Source organism: Abramis brama (assembly GCF_963993115.1).
Source record: "Abramis brama genome assembly, chromosome: 13".
NCBI classification, from domain to species: Eukaryota; Metazoa; Chordata; class Actinopteri; order Cypriniformes; family Leuciscidae; genus Abramis; species Abramis brama.
Window position 1 is genome coordinate 29,575,045 of NC_139975.1, and position 20,243 is coordinate 29,595,287.

Here is a 20,243-nt window from a genome sequence, read left to right on the forward strand (position 1 = left end):
TCACCATGTCATGCTTGAGATGGCCAAGCTGAGAGAATACCATCTGTACCTCAAGCTGGAGAAGTGCTCATTCCATCTGACCTCCATCCAGTTACCAGCTCACCCCAGAAGTTATCAAGATGGACGAGGGGAAGGTAGAGGCAGTCAAGCCAAGGCCCACTCCGACAACCATTAAAGAACTCCAACGCTTCCTGGGTTTTATTTCTATTGCTGTTAAATCCATAACTACAGCACTCTTACCACTCCATTGATGTCACTCCTCAAGTCCATGCCCAAGTCTCTGTCCTGGTCCACAGAAACCACCCACGCATTTAAGCAACTCAAGGAAGCTTTCACGTCGCCCCTTTCCTTGTGCATCCAGATCCTGATAAGCCATTCATTGTGGTAGTTGATGCCTCAAGGACTACGGGGGTGCAGTTCTTTCATAGCAGGAGGGGAAACCCTCCTGACATGATCCATGTGCCTTCTTTTCTAACAAACTCACCTTGGCGGAGCAAAACCATGATATTGGCAATAGAGAACTCCTGGCAGTCAAACTGTCTCTCGAAGAATGGCGCCATTGATTGGAGGGAGCACATCATCCATTCTTAATGTTTACGCAGCCTGGAATACCTTTATGACAGCAAACATCTCAACTCATGACAAGCAAGATGGGCCCTCTTCTTCATGTGATTCAAGTTCACCATGTCCTATCATCCAGGAATGAAGAATGTCAAGGCGGATGCCCTTTCCCGTCTCTTCGCCCTAGAGGAAAGCCCATATGAACCAGAGAACATTCTCCCTCCTGACCTGGTGGTTGGTCCCATTCAAAAAAATGAAGCTTTTACCACTGAGCTTGCTCTGCTGGGCTTCCCTGCAACCGTATCTTTGTACCCACCTCCCAAATTCCAATCATTTAATCCACACATTCCTCTGTGGGCAATGGCAACTCAGAGAACAATCAATTCCTCTTGCTCCTCCAATACTGATACTGTTGGCCCCACATAGCAAAAGACATCAGGAGGTTCATTCAGGGATGTCAGGAATGCACCATTGCCAAAACTCCTCACCAGTTACCATCTTGTAAACTTCTCATGCTGCCCGTGGTCACACCTAGGAGTCGTCTTCAGGGAGATCCTGGATTCTGGTGGTGCATGGGTCATCTTGAGTACCTAGTCTACTGGGAAGTCTATGGACCTGATGATAGATCATGGCTTGCTCAGGACGACATTCTAGATCTGGCCCTCACTGCCAGCTTCCATTAATAAGTCATCCCCATTGTCGAGCTCCACGCTGGCCACAGCGTTGGGGTCCTCTGTCCTTGGGAGCGGTAATGTTATGGTCAAACCAGGCCATCCCTCTCACCCAAATACTAATCACCTACACACATCACTGCCACAATCAGAGGACTACAAGTGCATACATCACCAGTCAGTTGGCATCTGGCTTCGTCTTGGACACAGACTCACTTACCCCAAAGACATACCTGAGAAATTCTGCTACTTTTTCTCTTGCAATTACTCTAGCGATCTAACATCTTTATCCAACAATCTCTTACATATTTCTCCAACGATTTCCAGCAACAACTCAAATAGTGTATTGTATTTCACACAAATAAAAAAATAAAAATCCCATCAAACCTTGAGTTTGTGCAGTTAATAGAAAGCACCTGCGGTACCTTCGTCTCGGTAAAGAACGTCTCGGTTACGTATGTAACTCTTGTTCCTTGAAGGAGGGAACGGAGACGTAGTCGACGTGTTGACTTAGTGGCATCACGCTTAGGGAGCCTGTCATCTTCGAGTATTGTTAAAACGAGCCAATGCACATTGGTGTGCGAGAATTGCATCACACGCTCCGCCCCGCAGTGCGGGAATAAATACAGAAGTGGATGCACGCACCAGTTGTTTTTCGCTGAGGAGCCAAGCGGAGCCCGGAGTCAGCGGTGGTCCAGCAATAGTGGCGACGGGACTACGAAGAAGGGAACGAGGGTTACATATGTAACCGAGACATTTCTTATCAGTTCGGTCATGTTCTACGTAGTCGACGTGTTAACTGATTGGGATCCTCTATTAAAACGCCACTAGAGCTGCCACCTTCCAGTGCCTAGACAAAAGCCTTCTGATCCCCCCACATTATTGAGGCAGAGACAGGACAGGGCTTAGGCCAGGGAAGTCACTGCTGTTCCACAAGACCACTGGGAAAGTGTTCCCCTTTTGTTGGAAGGAATACGCTGCGGAAGCCACATCCTGCCCATAGGGAGGTAACATGTGGGGGTTACACATATGGACTGGGTGATTACCAGGCAATACAACATATGGAATGTCACTGAGGTGGCTCCAGCCTATAACAGGGGGGAAACTCAACCGGACAGGGACAGCAGAGCAGGCTTTGCCAAGGGAAAGACACGTGCTCGCCGCAGGGATACACATATGGGATCGCCGTAGGGATCACAACACAGGTTCCACCAGTGCATACGAGTGTTAGGACTGACATCGGATGCTCTGCCACGTCCGTTGCCGAAGGGTGTGGAGGAACTCAACAGGGTTCGGCTAAAGAGGAACTCTACTGGAGCAAGAATGGCACACGTATCCAGTCCATAGGAGGGGAATGGCGCAGCAAGTCGACACTTCGAACCGGGCTTACAGTGAAGGGAGCCCACGGGAAGCAACTGGCTCGACACATAAAAAACATCTGTAAAAACGCTGTAAAAACATCTGTCAGCGAGGCACCCTGTGTCAACGCCCAGGAAGGAGCTACACTCTCTCTTTGGAGAGGCTCACCACCCAGGGGGCAACGGTGCACCTTGGAATATTCACACCAAGATGATGGCAACCACTATCCAGTGGGCGAACCCCTGCTTGGAAACAGCCTTCATTTCTGCTGGTCTCTGTAACAGACAAGAGATGGTCTGAGGTCCTGAGGCTTTGCATTCTGTCCAGTTATAACTGCAAGGAGCAGAAGGGACAGAGAAAATCCAGGGCTGGGTCTGCCTCCTCCGGGGCAGCGCTTGCAGGCTCACCACCTGGTCCCGTTTTAAGGGAGAGGTAGGAACCTTGGGCACATATCCAGGCCGGGGTCTCAGGAAACCGTGAGAGTTGGCCGGCCCGAATTCCAGGCACGATTCATCGACCGAAAATGCGTGCAGGTTCCCTATCTTCTTGATAGAGGCAAGCAAGCAGGAGAACTGTTTCTTTAAAAACAGGATTTTTAACTCAACTGCCTGCAGTAGCTCAAGGGGAGGTCTCTGCAGTGCAGTAGCACCAGAGATAACTCCCAAGAAGGTATTGAGAGGGCGCAAGGCGGATTCATTCCTCCTTGCTCCCCTCAGGAACCTGGTGATCAAGTCGTGCTTCCCCACGGATTTGCCACTGCATCATGAATATGCGTTAATATAAAGGCAACATAAATTCTGAGGGCAGAGGAAGACAGCCCTCGCTCCGACCCATCTTGCAGGAAAGAGAGCACGGAAGTGATCGACCACCTTAGGGGGTCCTCTCGGTGAGGAGAACACCACTCAACGAACAGGTTCCACTTCAGGGCGTAAGCATGCCTCATCTTTAGAGGGTGCTCTGGCAGAAGTGAAGGTTTCCGCTTTGGGACCAGACATGGAGTTTCCAGAGGTCTGGACGCGGGTGCCAACGGTGCCCTGTCCCTGAAATGTCTCAGAAGAATGGGTCAGGATGGGGCTGTCGAGAGGAGCATAAAATCGGGGGAACTAGGTCCGGTTGGGCCATTAACCCTCTGAGGTCGGCAATCACGCCGGCGTGATTTGCTCGTTTGTTTTTCCTATTAGTTCAAACGAGAGTCCAAATACTCTGTTGACTTTGATCTTACAAACCAGTTTCATACATCAATCGATCCTGTTAAATGTGTATTATTTTTGTGTATACTCACAATAAAAACAAAGTGTTGTGCTTTTTGCCAAATAAAGAAAAATAAACACGAAGCGAGTTCTGCCTTCTCTCTGTCAGTTAAGTCCATTCTGAAACGTGTCCGAAAATGAACAATAACTCAGCGAATACTCAGTCAAACAGACATACAGACACACAGGCATGAAGCTTGAATTCTCTTCTTTTAAATGAAGTAATTTATATAAAAAACAAATATTCTCAGTTCATGTAATCTGTAAGAAAAGAGCGAGATGTCAGTCGTTCTCATCTCATCTAATTATTTTTATTGTGACCCCGCCCACGGAGAGCGCACGCTATTCAAACGCAAATGACCACGCAAAAAAAATCCACGCAAACCTGTGAACGCCCCCATATCAGCTCGAGAAAACACAAGTTTAATCAGATCATTGTACTTGTTTACACCGTCTCGCAGCGCTGTGAGGAATAATAATAATGGGAAATGTACCTCAGAAGTGCGGGTATTTCGAGGAGCAAGGATCCGACTGAGCTGAGGAATACTGAAGTAAGTTTTTTTTCCTTCTCAAGTGAATCGCGTTTCTGTTTGTGAATGAATGAACGGCAGAGATGCGCGCTGTTTACCACAGCTCGCAAAAAGACCGTTTAAATTTAAATCGCGTTTCTGTGTGTGAATGAATGATGATGTTTTAGCAAACTGTATTGCTATACTGAGATGAGTAAAAATCGACTGAAATATGTTGAAATAAAATGTAGGCTATTTGTATAATCAACGTATTAAACTGCAAATTAACATTTATATGCCCTAATATTTCATAAAAACAACGTTACAGTCAGGCGTTTCTGTGTGTGAATGAATGTTTCGCTTTTAGCAAACTGTATTGTTATACTGAGTAAAAATCGACTGAAATATGTTGAAATAAAATGTATTTGTATAAGCAACGTATTAAACTGCAAATTAACATTTATATTTCTTATAATAAAAAAGAAAGACCTATGTTACAGACATATGCAAGACAACATTTCGTTGATTAGTTTTGGATAGATTATACATTTTTACTGTAAAATATCTGCCACCTCAAATAAACTTTTGTTTGCCAATTTTTGCTCATATGTTAAATATAGTATGTTTTGTCAAAAATAAAGTAATCAATTAATCAATCAAATCCTTAACTTTGAAATATGTATGATAAAATGTATACTTTAGTTTTTACAAAGAAAGATTACACTTGAATTGTTGTTGTAATTGTAACCTTTTTAATAAAAAAATATATTTACAAGGTAGATGTAAACAAACTATTAAAAGGTAAATATAAGCCTTTTCTTTAAATAATTTTTATTGTGTTTTATTAGTGACAAATTTGGGGAGAGGATAAATATTCCAAAACTGAAAATACAGTATGAGAATTAACTGCACAATTACTAGACATGTTTTCCTTGGATATTATAGGCCAATTTGCAAGCACAATTTGTAAAAAAAAAAAAAAAAAAAAATGAGATGAGATGCTTCCAACTGTTGCTCTTGCATTCTTTCTTGTGGCTATAGGTGACACACCTGAATGAATGGCTCATTAAGTATGCGGGCCCCATTGTCTCCTCAGGTGCGAACCACTAAATATGCATGATGGTGTCATTGGATCGTTGACGCCCAATCGAATATTGCCTTTCCAAACAGAAAGTGCTTTGCAAAATTTAAATCAATGTATTGTGTTATGTGAATGATAAGGCAGGATGATTTTCACATCGACAACATCCATTAGTCAAAAGTCTTATTGACACATATTTAGTATGTGTTTTGTGGCCTTATTTCAGAAACTTTAGTTTTTAGTTTTTTCAATAACCATGCATAAACATTATTCTCTCAAAAATGCAAACATGTACATTCTTGTTGATCACATATTATGGTAGCCCTGTTTGTGCTAAATAGAGTGTAATTTTTTTTTGCCATTAATATGTTTATAAGCAACTGAAAAAAGCACAAATGTCAGGGCATTTCAGAACATCTCAAGGACCCCAAAAACACCTTAGACCCCAGAGGGTTAAGGGGCAACTAGGAAGACGTGCTCCTTCTCCTCCCTGACTTAGCACAGTGCTGTGCAAGAAGGCTCACTGGGGAAACGCAACTTTGCGTAGGCCCTGGGGCCAGCTGTATGCCAGTGTCTCTATGCCGAGGGTTTTCTGCTCGATCAGGGAGAAGAGCAACTGGCAAAAAGCGACAAGTCCAGAGAGTCAAACAGATGTAACTGTGCAGCCCTGAAGTGGTCCTCGACCAGCTGGTCCACCTGGGGATGGAGTCTCACTCTTCCTGGCCACAGGCTGTCGTGAGGCCTCGTCGGCGGCATGATTGAGAAGGCCGGAAAATAAGTGGAATGAAGCGACCTCAGAAGCTCCTGACTCCAAGGAGGAGGTGGCGGGCGAGTTCCAACATGCGAGTTAAGCATAGCTCAACGGTTGCAGTGTTGTCTGTACAGACCAGTACAGGCTTGCTAAGCAGCGGCGTCTCAAACATGAACTGCTAGCACTACTGCTAGCAACTCTAGGCAATTGATGCCAATGCAGTTGGAGGCCTCCCCAGACCCCCGCTACTGCATGCCCGTTGTACGTGGCCCCTCAGCCGGTGTTGGTGGACACTTGTTCTAGGGGCGGCTGGCCCGGAGAAACAAAAGGTCTGATCACTCGAAGGGTAGGATTTTGTACTGAACCTTCGACCCCTTGAACGCAAAAACACAGGCAAACACAGATCTGAAGTACGCATCCTTCAGAGGTCGAACGCTGCAGACCAATCTCGGGGACGGAGCATTCGAAAATGTGTTTCTGAAGACGGGCTATCGAAGCCGGTCTTCATATTGGCTGGAGGGACCGGCTCAATCGCATCCTTCGCCAGTAGGACTGAAAGTACACCGAAGTGTAACGAATAACGCTGAACTTGGACGGAGGCCAGACGAACTTAATTGTATAGCCGAGTCTGTTGGTATGGAGGAGCCAGCTGGACAGGTTGGGAGCACTTTCTAGGCTTCTATGAACCGGCCCAGGGGGACCAGAGGTAGCAGGGACCCGGCTCAGAAGGCCTGAAGGCGGCCTGAAGCAGGGTCTGAGTGTGCGGTGCAACACTTATCTGTCCCTACATGACGGCAGAGAGTACGTGAGAAGGCGTGACCAGGTCCTCAAACCGCACCCAGCTGCCGGCTGGCGATACAAGAGGTGGGTGAAGGGTGCAAGGCTTAACAGTGGCGCACACCACCAGTCTGGCCCTCTTGGGACCCAGGAACAGAGGAAATTGCTCTTTCTTTGAAAATGTGGGTCCCCTTTTTTGGCAGCCAGCGGCAGACACATACACAAACAAAGAACTCCACCCGGCCCTCTTCCGGGGGGAGGGAGTGGATCGGTGACCATCTCCAAGAGCTCCTTCCTCCATCCCTGAGTGGCCCGCTCAGGAACGCTTACGCTGATGCTTGCCACCTGGCTTGGCAGCGCCTGGAGCGGGCTGGGCGCACCGTCTGTGGCCGGCTCCATGCTGAGGCCTGGGTGGAGGCTACTGCGGTGGCCCAGCAGGAGCAGAGGCGGCAGCAGACGGATTCCACACGAGCCCTACCACCTCGGCGGCCCTTTTCAGCATAGCTGCCATCTCTGGATCTGGCTCGGGCAACGCTGGTCTCCCGCAACACTGAGATGTAGCGGAGCCGAGTCGTCATCTCCAGAGCCCAGCTCACCCTCCGATGCTGTGATGGACATCCTGTCCTCTGGAGGGGCCCCGAACGAAACGGCTGGTCGGGCCACTACAGAGCACTACAGCACGCTCATCGGGGAGCTCCACCGGCTGCAATGCGAAGGAGGAGTGAGGGACCCACGGGGCTTTGCCGGGGAGAGGAACCCCTCACTGTGATCCTCAGATAACCCAACTCACGCGGCACTCCAGCCTTCTTCTGGGCAGTTGGCCCCTGAAGAAACACTAGAGCGGGGCATAGGAATGGGGACTCCACCTTCGCGAATGAAGGCGAGTCTTAATCTCAGCACCGCGATGGTCATCTTCCCACAGTGAGAACATGACTCATCCACAAAAGCTGCTTCAGCTTGCCAAACACGTGATACAACTATTGTGACCGTCAGAGGGGGACAGAGCCATACCGCACCCAGAAACGCACGGATGGAATGGCATCTTGAAAAAGACGCAAACACACCCGTGTTGCTCTTTCAGGAAATGGGACCCGTCACCAGTGCCGGAGCAAACAGAGAAATGACCACGGCAACACTGTTACAGTGACAGTGAAGCACTCACTTCTTTCGCCCTCAACCAACCGTCAACAAACACTCTGGAAATGTGATGCTGTTAAAACAGCAGTTGAGAGCTTCAGAAGCTTGCGATCGCTGCTGCACTCTTCGCTGTAGAAACACCAGCACTGGGAGAGTCTTCCAGAAGAACAACGACACACTCGCTCGTTGTACACAACAACACTCTTCAGAGACATCGACACCGATCGGCTCCGAAGCGAAAGACAACTGGTGCGTGCATCCACTTCCGTATTTATTCCCGCACTGCGTGGCGGAGCATGTGATGCAATTCTTGCACACCAATGTGCATTGGCTCGTTTGAACAATATTCGAAGATGACAGGCTCCCTAAGCATGATCCCAATCAGTCGACACGTCGACTACGTTGAACGTGACCGAACTGATAGGGAACAAAGTACCTTGGCTCTCATAAGAGTATTTTAGCATTTTTAAATGAGCCTAATGATGGAGTGGTCACATATATTTTATGATGTACATAATTTTGAGAATGCATTTTATTAAAAACAACTCTGTCCATTTAATTGATGTCGCTTTGTGATTGTCTCAGTCAGCACATGGTGGTGGACAAATACACCTCAAATGAAAGAGGGCATTTCACGTTGAATGCACAAATGTCATATGCAGGTATAGTTAGCTGATTAAAAAATATCAAACAGAGTGGAAAAATAATACTGTTAACTGGTTAAAAGACAAAGAACAATGTTTGATAATCTTCTGCTAAAATTTTGTTTGTTTCTATTTGTTTCTTGAAACAGTTCAGAGCCCTGTTTATAAGACAAATAGCTTATGGCAAAAAAAAAAAAGAAAAAAAAGAAAGTCAGATATGCAAGTATGATCAAGATTAACCCGCTTATTGAGTTTCAGCCAAGTAGAGAAGCCCTTGCTGTCCTGATACTGCAGTCCAAAGTACCAGATCTCTCGGAGTCCAATAGTTTTTACAACCTTCAAAAGGACAAAAATGATGTCACTAATTGTTCACTCTTTAGGGTCTATATGTCATGTTGCATTTATTGACTTTTGCCTAAATTCCATGTGAAATACATACTTGGTCAAAAAGTTGTTTACCAGTTGTACTGGGCTGAATGGCAAACTCCAGCTCAGCATCCATTGTAGTGACCCGTACGTTTATCTAAAAAGAACAAATATATTATGTGCAATAATATATGGCATTGTTAAAAGCATTGTAAAAGGACCCGTGGATAAGGTTAGCAGCATTTGATCAATTGAATAGTACACTACAATTTTTTGACAAGTATCACTAACCCAAAACATTATAACTTCAAAACAACTGGAAGCCATTCAGATGAAAGTGTACTGAATACACTATAGTATTCAGAGAAGGCGCATTAAGATCTAGGACAATTTGTTACAGCCACACCTGGAGTATATTATGATTAGGATTTTAGCCTTATTTGGTTCACAATAGCATCAAAATTATCAAAATTGATGGACACTGGGCAGAAATCCTAGGTTGTGATTTTTTTTTATATATATATATATATATATATATATATATATATATATATATATATATATATATATATATATATATATATATATATATATATAATAACAGCATTTTAAAAGATAAAGGGTAACACTACAATTAGGTTTCATTAGTTAACATGAACTAAGAGTTAACAACACTTCTACAGCATTCATTAATCTTAGTAAATGCTAATTTCAACATTTACTAATACATTATTAAAATAACATGTTAAATTAATGTTAATGCACTGTGAACTAACATGAACAATGAAAAGCTGGATTTTTATTAATATTAAAGATTAATAAATACTGACACATATGTAGCCTATTGCTCATTGTTAGTTCATGTCAGTTAATACGTTAACTGATGTAAATAAATGAGACCTGATTGTAAAGAGTTACCAGATAAAGTATATAGTACAATAAATTACTCTTATTTAAATTAAATTACTCCGCTTTAACAAAGTCATAGTTGTGTACTACATGAGGTCAAGATTTGTGTATTATCTGTACAAATTATCTGTATAATGGTAATAATAAATATATAATGTTTACTCACAGACATTTGACTATATTTTAGAGCTCCTGACTGTGTCCTTGTAGTGGTCTGCTCTCGTCAGAGTCATATGAAAGGACTTGCAATATTTGCCAGGATTACCCCTAGTTAATGTGATCCATTGTACCTCTAATCCAATAGCAGCCCTGGAATCTCTTTTCAGATTAAACCCTGACATTAACCTCAGGGAAAAAATAAAGGATATTAATAGAAATCAAATTTACAGTATGCAATTATTTATGAGTTTATTATTTTTTTTTTTATTAAGTTTCAACACAGGGGGACACTAGCAGACAGACATGTAGTTGGAGAATAGTTATCTGTAGCATTTTACATGCAAGGATGTGTAATCGCTATAGTTATACAGATCCAGCAAAAATCTAATTTAGATGATAGGACACACACGTCCACTAAAGGCAAATGTTGTTGAACCCAAGTGCAGTATATTGAATCCAAAAGCGAACAGATACAAAATAAAGACTTGGCTTGACATCATAAACTTAAAAATGAACAGAAACAGCGGTTTACAGGGAACAAAGCTAGACAATATACAATTGTAACATGAGTACTATTTATTCACAAGAATTAATCACTAAACAACGTACACCTGAGAACAAACAATGGACCAATGAGAAAACAGGACACATGACCAGAACAACCAATGAGAACATGACACATACGACTAGGGCAAAGCCACTAGAAGGCAAGCCAGCAACCTTTAGCCAAAAAAGCGCAACGGCTAATGCTAACGCAGAGGCCGTTTCTTTTAATGGATGTCAATGGAGAAGAGGCTTCACTTCACTGAATAAACTGCTTTTGTGAGGAAATAGCTTATCATTTAATTAATCGACTGCCTGTCCACTAGCAATGGGAAACCGAGCCTCGGTTATTAAATAATAAGATGTATAAATGTACATTTAAATAGTTTATTAACTTTTATTTACTCGCACTTTCTAAGTGATCTTATGATCCACTGACAACTCCTAAATAACTGGTTTGTAAATAATGTAATACATAATTTAGAAATAATAAATTGATCATTAATAAAGTATGAAAATACTTCTTTGCCTGTGTCTGCCAGGGACACGTGCCGTCAGCCAGAAGCCAATCACTGCGAGGAACTGTTGAGTAACTGTTGATCTTCCGGTAGCGTACGCTGGCGCGCTTGGCTGCCGCTGCTCACCTGGCCTGCTGTTTGTTTTGCTGCACTTGAAGCTGATTGTGCTCGTCCTATCGGACTATAACGTGCATGGACGTTGTTCCTGATCAGATAGTTAATTTCCTAAAGATACTGTTCTCACTCACCTGCAAGCTTGGACAGCCCGGGCGTATTTTTTTTTCCGCCCAGCCCAACTCGAGCCATCGACTGCCCTGATGAACAGATCATCCCTCGGCGTGTGCGTGTGTAAGTCTCCCCTTCCTCACTGCTGTACGCTGTGGTTTTTCTGTTTTGGCAGTTGGCTACCGATGTTTTCAACCTGGCTGTGAGTTCCGGGGTGCCCGAGGTCCAGGGCGAATAAATAAGAAAAAATGCGTCCGTTCCCGACTCTCTCCGTTCTATGGATACTGTGGATTGTTACTTCAACCTGTGACTTTTTTAACATGCCGCATCAGAATATGTCTCTAATGTACTCTGTGAAAGAACTCCGTGACTTAATGTCGCCATCTCTTCATCTGCCCGCTAAGGTGTACAAACTGTGTACCGCCCCGGGCATTTCTCGCCCGCGACCCCGTTATGTGCATCGAGGAAGCCGTCGCAATTTCCTTATAAGTCCCGGGAATTCTGATGGCACCATCCCCACAGTCGTCTCTATGCGGCCCGCTGGCTCCTCGCCTAGGCATCGCTCTGCTGGAAGCGTCGACTATCGGAATCTTCTCCTGCTCTCGTCACCTGCCCGCGAACTTCCAGTGACTCAGATCCCTGTGCGCTTGGCTTCTCGTTCCATCTCGGCCAAGACCGTTCTTCCCCGTGGTGGAGTGGATTCGGCGTGTCTCCATTCACTTTGTTTTAATGGACATGTCTCTACTAGATCAACAACTCGATCTTTGCCAGTTAAACTTGCACTCATAAATGCCCGTTCTGTAGCTAACAAGACATTCATTTTAAATGACATTATCACATCGCATGAGTTGGACATTTTATTTGTGACTGAAACCTGGCTTAGTATTGGTGATTTATCCCCTTTCACTGAATTATGTCCTCCCCAGTGGGGTTTTCTAAATTCCCCAAGGATATCAGGCCGTGGTGGTGGCCTAGCTACAGTCTTTAAGAATATATTCAATTGCAAAATTCTTCCTGTAAAAAACTACTCCTCTTTTGAAGTTCAACTGTTTATACTTGCAAATTGTCTCCAAACCCCTCTGTTATGTGCACTGGTATACAGACCCCCCAAAGCTACTAGCTGCTTTATACATGATTTCTCTGACCTCCTGTCTGCTCCATTCAGTCTGACAAGATGCTCATTCTTGGTGACTTTAACATTCATGTCTGTTGCCCAACTAAGCCGATGGTGAATTAATTTTTAGTGTTACTTGACTCTTTTAACCTCACTCAATCAATTTGTGGCTCCACTCATGTCAAGGGCCACACACTGGATCTTGTCCTGTCATCAGGGATATCAGTTGATAAACTTGATATCACTAATGCTGCCATCTCTGATCACTTTCTGATTGAGTTTGAATTTTCTAGCCACAGCCCTCCCTCTGTCCTTCCCCCTTCTTATGTTTTAGCTCGTTCTTTTAACTCAGCTACAGCTTCCCTTTTTTCCAACTCTTTTAAGCCTGCTCTCTCTGCTGACTTGCCATCATGTACTAATATTGATGAGCTTGTCACTAGTTTTAACCTGGCTTGTACTGATACATTGGATCAGATAGCCCCTGTAAAATTAAAACGACTCAAGTCAAACACTTCAACCCCTTGGGTGAATAGCTCCACACAAGCTCTCCGTCAAGCCTGTAGACAGGCTGGATGGAAATGGAAAAAAGATAAGCTTCAGGTCTCTTATGACACATTTCTGCAATATTTGAAAGCCTATCAAGCCGCTGTAAAAAAGGCAAAAGCTAATTATTTCAGTGAGCTTAACTCACAGGCTAATAGACCCAAAGTTCTTTTTAAAGTTGTTGATACACTATTAAATCCGACATATACAGTTGATACATCCTTAACTTGTGATGAGTTTTCTGATTATTTTATCCATAAAATTGACCATATCAGATCTAGCATCACAACCCAGGGTTGCATCTCCGTTATAGCTTACAGTCCTATCAGCATCCTCCAGCATTTCACTCCTCTGTCTTCCCTTGAGCTGTCTGAGATAGTTTCTCACCTTAAGCCTTCTTGCTGCCCCGCTGATGTTATCCCTTCTCGTCTCTTTAAAGAGGTCTTTGATGTCCTTTGTCCAACGGTGTTAGCTATAGTAAACTGCTCTTTATACACTGGTGTTGTCCCCTCTGGTTTTAAGCACGCAGTGGTACAACCACTGTTGAAAAAACCCAATCTTGACCCCAACGACCCTAAAAATTATAGACCCATTTCTAAATTATCTTTTATTTCTAAAATTCTGGAAAAAGCAGTTTTCCAGCAGATCTCCTCTTTCTTGACGAGTTTTAACATATTGGATAAATTCCAATCTGGTTTCAGAGCCCTCCATAGTACCGAATCCGCACTACTTAAAGTTTATAATGACATCCTTCTTACTATTGACTCTGGATCAAGTGCATTACTTATCCTCCTTGACCTCAGCGCTGCCTTCGACACTATCGATCATGGTATTCTTATTGATTGTTTGGAAAATAGTGTTGGACTACAGGGCCCTGTCTTACGCTGGTTTAAATCCTATCTGACAGAGAGAACATTCTCTGTCAAACTGGGAGCTAAATCATCCCCTCCAGTGGATATTAAATATGGCGTCCCTCAAGGATCAGTTCTTGGCCCCCTGTTATTCTCTCTATACATGCTGCCCCTTGGCACTATCCTTGAAAAGCACAACTTAAGATACCACTGCTATGCCGATGATACATTATTGTATTTACCTATCTCCCCGGGTTGCACTACATCTATAGAAACTATTTTTAGCTGTTTGGAAGACATTAAATCCTGGATGGCAGAAAACTTCCTCCAGTTGAATACCAAGAAAACAGAGATGATTTTATTTGGATCACCCACCCATACAAAACACCGGAGCAATGCCCTTGGCCCTTGGTCATCAAACTTGCAGAATCAGGTCAGAAATTTAGGTGTCATTTTCGACAGCTCTCTTAATTTTAATAAACAAGTTAGCTCTGTTGTTAAAGGTAGTTTTTATCAGCTTAGAACAATAGCTAAGCTGAAGTACTTTTTATCCAAGAAAGATCTTGAAACAGTCATTCATGCTTTTATTACCTCACGCTTGGACTACTGCAATTCACTGTACACAGGTCTAACCCAATATAATTTAAATAGACTTCAGTTAGTTCAGAATGCTGCTGCAAGACTACTCACTGGTACCAAAAAGTTTGAGCACATAACTCCAGTTTTAGCTGAGCTTCACTGGTTACCAGTGAAATTTAGAATTGATTTTAAAGTCTTACTCTTTGTTTTTAAAGCTCTACATGGTCAAGCCCCTTTGTATATTTCTGAGCTCCTGTCCACTTACTCTGCCGCCAGATCACTCAGGTCTACAACCCAACAGCTTCTTGCCATTCCCCAGACACGCCTTAAAACCAGAGGGGACAGAGCCTTTTCTGTAATAGCCCCTAGACTCTGGAACTCCCTCCCACTTCACATCAAGTCCTGTAACACAATTGTCAGTTTTAAGACAAATTTGAAAACACACTTTTATTCTCTTGCTTTTAATTCTCTTTAATTTCTTATTATGTCTCTTTGCTTTATTTTTCATTTTGAAATGTTGCTACATATATATATATATATATTATTATTATTATTTTTTTTTTATGTGTGTCTCACACACATTTTTATGTAATTTTAAGGCATATTGTTTCTGCCTTTCCTGCTCTAACCTGTAAAGCACTTTGGGTCAACTGTCGTTCGTTTAAATGTGCTATACAAATAAAATGACTTGACTTGACTTGAAAATACAATTATTAAACACATTATAGATATGCTTATACATCAAAAATAAAGCATTTATATCTGTATTTATAGACTGCTCATTAATGTCTATTAATGCTTTATAAATTAAGAATGTATTATTTACTAATGCTTAACTAATGATTCATAGCATGCAGTTATTATAAAGTGTTACCGAATAATTTAATTATAAATATTGTGTTATATTGTATGTTGTTTAATTAAAATATAACATGAAGTGTCCCTTATATCCCTGCCAAGTTAATATTGCACTTTAATGATATATGCCTGCTGTGTGCCTAATGATGATAATATAATGCTTTTCAATGAATGATGGTAAAAATAATATATATAGGCTACATATAATTATAATTAATTAAATATTTATTAAATTAAATTACAATTAAGTTTTTAGTGTAATCTTAAATATACTTTTTTTGCAGCCTGCAGTGACTAGTACTGTCAGGGTTTTGCCATGGCAGCCTTGTCTGTGTTTTCTTTGTTTCATATTTCTATGTTTGTCTTGTGTTTGAGCATATGGCTCTTTGTTTGCCATGTGCTCCTCCTGCCTCCTTGTTTCCTGTTGCCACGCCCCCTTGTTTAGTCCTCATCCAGTCCTCGTTTTTACTAATTGTGCTCACCTGATCCTCATGTCTCTGCTGGTTTATTGTGTATGTACTTTGTGGTGTTTTCCGGATTGTGCTATTGAAATTTTCTTAGCGTTTACTCTAGGTTTTTTTTCCTTTTTTTTTCTTTTTTCTTATTCCCAGTATCAGAGTATTACGAATGGGCAAATGAAGCACTGAGGCTTTCCCCTGATTGTTCCAGGAAAAGATTCAATGCTTCGAGAGTGTCGAAAAAAGCGGCATCTGCTGGTTATTAAAAAGTTTAGCAGCCAAAAGTCTGTGGAAGAATATCCCTTGATGAAGCAGGCAGCCACCACACACTCCCTGTATTTGTGTGTATTGAATTGCTCAATCTAATAAATTAATTTACTTACCCATTAAAGTGTGGCAATAATTTCCAGTATAACACTCACACATATATATTTATATATAGAGAGAGTAATGAGATCATCTGGTTATTAAATGTGCTTATGAGACTTGACAGTGATATTGCTTGTGTAACTGGGAATTACAGAAAAGTGACAAAGAAGTTGTTAATTATTTTTATTGAGAAATAAGAGCTGTTTCACAGTGTTGGGCCTAAGTCTATTTCTCCTCTTTGACACTACTTCCCCTGCCTTGGAGAACACTCTTTCACATGGTACAGAGTGAACAAAGAAACTGCAATGCCAAAGTGTATAAATTACACGACCAATTGAAGTCCACATATCTGATGTTAGAGACACAGCAGTAGCATTTTCCATCTCAGCCTTGGCCTTTCTCATTGCTTCTTCATATTCAGAAGCCACCATTTTCTTTAAAGCCTAAAGAACACACACACACAAAAAAGAGTAAAATAAAGATTATCACAACCTAATTACGCCTCTGCTATATTCATACTCACCTGCCTGGTTGGGATAATGTAGTAAGGGTCCAGGGCCTGGATGAGCCCCCTGAAACCCTCAACCACTGTAAATGGTCTTTTATAACCATATTGACCAATGCCTCATCAACCATCTGTTTGCGAGAAGCTATAATGAAAGAAGTTATATATAATATAAATAGGCTACATTAATTGAAATGATGATAATGCCTCCAAAATTATGTATAAATAAATCATAATGAAACAATCATACTATGTTGTGTGCATGTAGAATTGTTCTCGGGCTGTGCATTCTCATGAAAATCTCTGAAATGCCTTAGCATGGATGATGTGCTGTTTCCATACGCAAGCTCCTTGTCACACACCAAGCATCTCACCTTCTGAATAAAGTTGTTATAAATAAATTTATGTAAATACAATAATAAAAAAAATAATAAAAAAAAAATATATATATATATATATATAATATATATATATATATATATACACACACACACATACATAAGTTGCAAGTTGTAAGTTGAAGTTCACCAAACACCAACCCCTATTCCTTAACCCAATCCCAAATGCCAACACCAAATTACGTAAACTAAAAAAAAAAATGCAAAAATGGAGGGGAAAAAAAGAAAAAAAAAGAAAAAAGAAAAATAATTAGTGACAAATATTTGCGATGATGATTTAAATAGAATGTATTGATTATCAATCTTTCAAACTCTCCTCACAAACCCACCAACCACACTGAGCCAGTGAGGACTCGTAAAGTAAAGTTCGAACGTTCTGACACGCAAAGTGTAACGCGCACGATTGGACAGAGAGTGAGGCTTAGTTTGTCGTCGATCACGTGACTGTGAAACCAATACATGCCTCAATACAGGGCTTCACTAGAGATTTATGCTGCGTGCTCGATACGTGCCTCGAAGCTTCAGTGCCATACGTAACATCACTACAGAGCATCCTTGTAGCTATTTTGTTTTTCTCCGCTTCTGTTTTGCTTAGCTTTATCTCTTGTGCTTTATAATCTAGTTTGAGTTCTCTTATGTTTTAGAATTTTATTTTCCCTGTCAAGTGGAAGTCTTGCTTTTCTTTTGCTATTCCAGTTTTTTATCTTAGATCTTACGTTTTTTACTTTTTTCAATAGTTTGCTTTGGTTATATTTATTTCTTACTTTTAGTTTCTATAGTCATCGATCTTATCAGTTTAATTTTGGTTCTCTTAATTGTTGCTTTATCTTGTCTGTCTTGTCTTGAGTCTCATCTTGAATGTTCTTCTGTGTGTTCCTGCCCTGTAGTTCCATGGCCACTGACTCTTAACTGCCTGACTGGTGCAGCTATCTAACCCCTGTGTCAAGCCTCTGGTTCTGTGAGCCTCTACCTGGCGGCAAGACTGATGCTACATCTGAGATCTACATTAAGCTGCGAGTTACTTGTGTTCCTGCCTGGTCTTTCCTTTGGAGCTGCCTCTATTGCACTCACGTCATCACCATCTTACTGACAGTCTCAATGGTCCTGCCTGTCATCATGTCATCTGCCCTGCCCTACTGTTTGATCTGTTGTTCATGCTCTCCCTGCTAGGGTGACCAGACGTCCCGAAAAATTCGGGACAGCCCCGAAATCTAAGGTGTTGGATCCCGAATCCGGACCTAATTGTCCCCGAAAATTATACTTAAGTAAAATCTTGAGTAGTTATTGTCTAATAAAACATTAAAAACTGTCCGTGGAGGTTGAGTCGTCCTGCAGCCAGCTCCCGCCGGCTGCTCATTGGCTGCAGCATCTTTTTTGTTTCTTTTTTTGAAGTTCTACAAATGTACAAAGATACCGTAGGCGCGAATTTAGATATGCATTGATAAGTGAGCGCAAGTTGAAGCGGCCGCAAGGACAGTGAATGTGCAGGCAGCCAGTCGTAAAGAGTGATTGATTGCACTGTGTGCAAAAAAATACTTATGTCTGATGTTGGGTTACACAAAGCAAATCATCTACACAAATATTTCTTATTTAATGACCGATAATTTAGTTGTAATAATAATTTTGGCATAGCCTAAGGCTTATTAGCGTTAGGCTATCCTGAAAGGTCTGATTTACGCACTGTTACAACAGTCATTGTTTGTTCACAATCAGAATGACATTTGAGTTCATGATTTTAATGTTGTTTTTTGTGGCAGACTAAGGACTAATGACAGACTGTTGATCTTTCAATAAAAATATGTTTGGTTCAGGTTTGAAATTCATAATTTTTTATTATAGGCTATGTAGCCTATAATACGTCACTGACGTCACTGCCATTACACGATAGGCTGAGGTGCCTTACGTGATCCAAGTTAGTTAAAACCCTAGACCCTCTCATCTCCCTATAATAAGACAATCTCTGACTAGGGAAAAACAAGACATGATCATACTATGAGGGCAAGGAATCACATGACAAGGAACTAGGAAACATGACTAAATTTCAAAATAAAAGACATGAAAACAAGAACATGAAATTAAACCAAAAACAGACATGAAACACACACACACACACACACACACACACACACACACACACACACACACACACACACACACACACACACACACAACACACACTACAATGGTATTTATCCTTTAACTAAAGAGAATAAATAATTTTGTTATAAATAAATTGTTGATCAATAGATAAATCACTTGTTTTATGAATATTTGAATGTTTTTACTGTGTCAATCTCAACACTTTGTGCAACACTTTTTGTACTGGAATAAAGGAATTAAATAAAGGAATTAAATAAAGGAATTTTTTATGTTAGCTTATATTAGTAGATAGAGTATATCGTATGTGTATGTGTGTATATATATGTATATATGTGTGTGTATGTATATATGTATATTTGTATTTCATGAGAATTTGTTGTTTCAGTGTATGATTGTGCATTGGTTGTGTATGTTTTGTAATATGTTAATCTGTGTATTGATTATGTAGTGCATTTTTTATTCGTGTTATGTGTTTTGTGTGGACCCCAGGAAGAGTAGCGGACGCATTTTGTTGCATCAGCTAATGGGATCCTAATAAATAAATAAATAAATAATACTGTCAATATTCATATATATAGACCTACAGTATTTAGATTAATATTCCACTGTTGACCCAGCAGTATTTACACGGCCTTATTATGATACAGTGCAACAGTGACTACAGTATCCAGGACTATTTAAATATAAACATTGCTCATTTTACATTCACAATGATTTGAGACAACTTTAATGTAATTTAATGAAAAAAACGATGTGATTCGTAAAATTCGAATTCAAATTAGGCCAAATTAGTCCAGTGACACCCAACCCCTCCCCATCACTTCATTTAGTTATTTATAGTCTGTTTAGCAGTAGAAATCTTAACTCCAAAACAGTAAGAAAACAAAAATAACTTCAGAACATTTGTCTCTCGGGGACTTAGGTACATCAGCAGCTGACGTCATCTATAGCCCCTGGCAGCTGCAACTCAATGACAGTTATCAAGACAAAAGTACCAGATGACTCCTA

The 20,243-nt window shown here is 41.5% G+C and overlaps 1 protein-coding gene across 1 annotated transcript in view; it reads right to left on the reverse strand.

Moving 5' to 3' along the window:
• The window catches only part of msnb (moesin b), a 41,273-nt gene extending 31,016 nt beyond the window's left edge, over window positions 1–10,257 (reverse strand). The window contains exons 1-3 of the mRNA XM_084132273.1: window positions 10,182–10,257; window positions 9,180–9,263; window positions 8,981–9,076 (exon numbers count right to left, since the gene is read on the reverse strand). Of these exons, the coding sequence (XP_083988399.1) occupies window positions 8,981–9,076; window positions 9,180–9,263; window positions 10,182–10,187 (186 nt within the window). The 5' untranslated portion in view covers window positions 10,188–10,257. The remainder of the gene's footprint in view (window positions 1–8,980; window positions 9,077–9,179; window positions 9,264–10,181) is intronic.
• Between the last annotated feature and the right edge of the window lie 9,986 nt (window positions 10,258–20,243).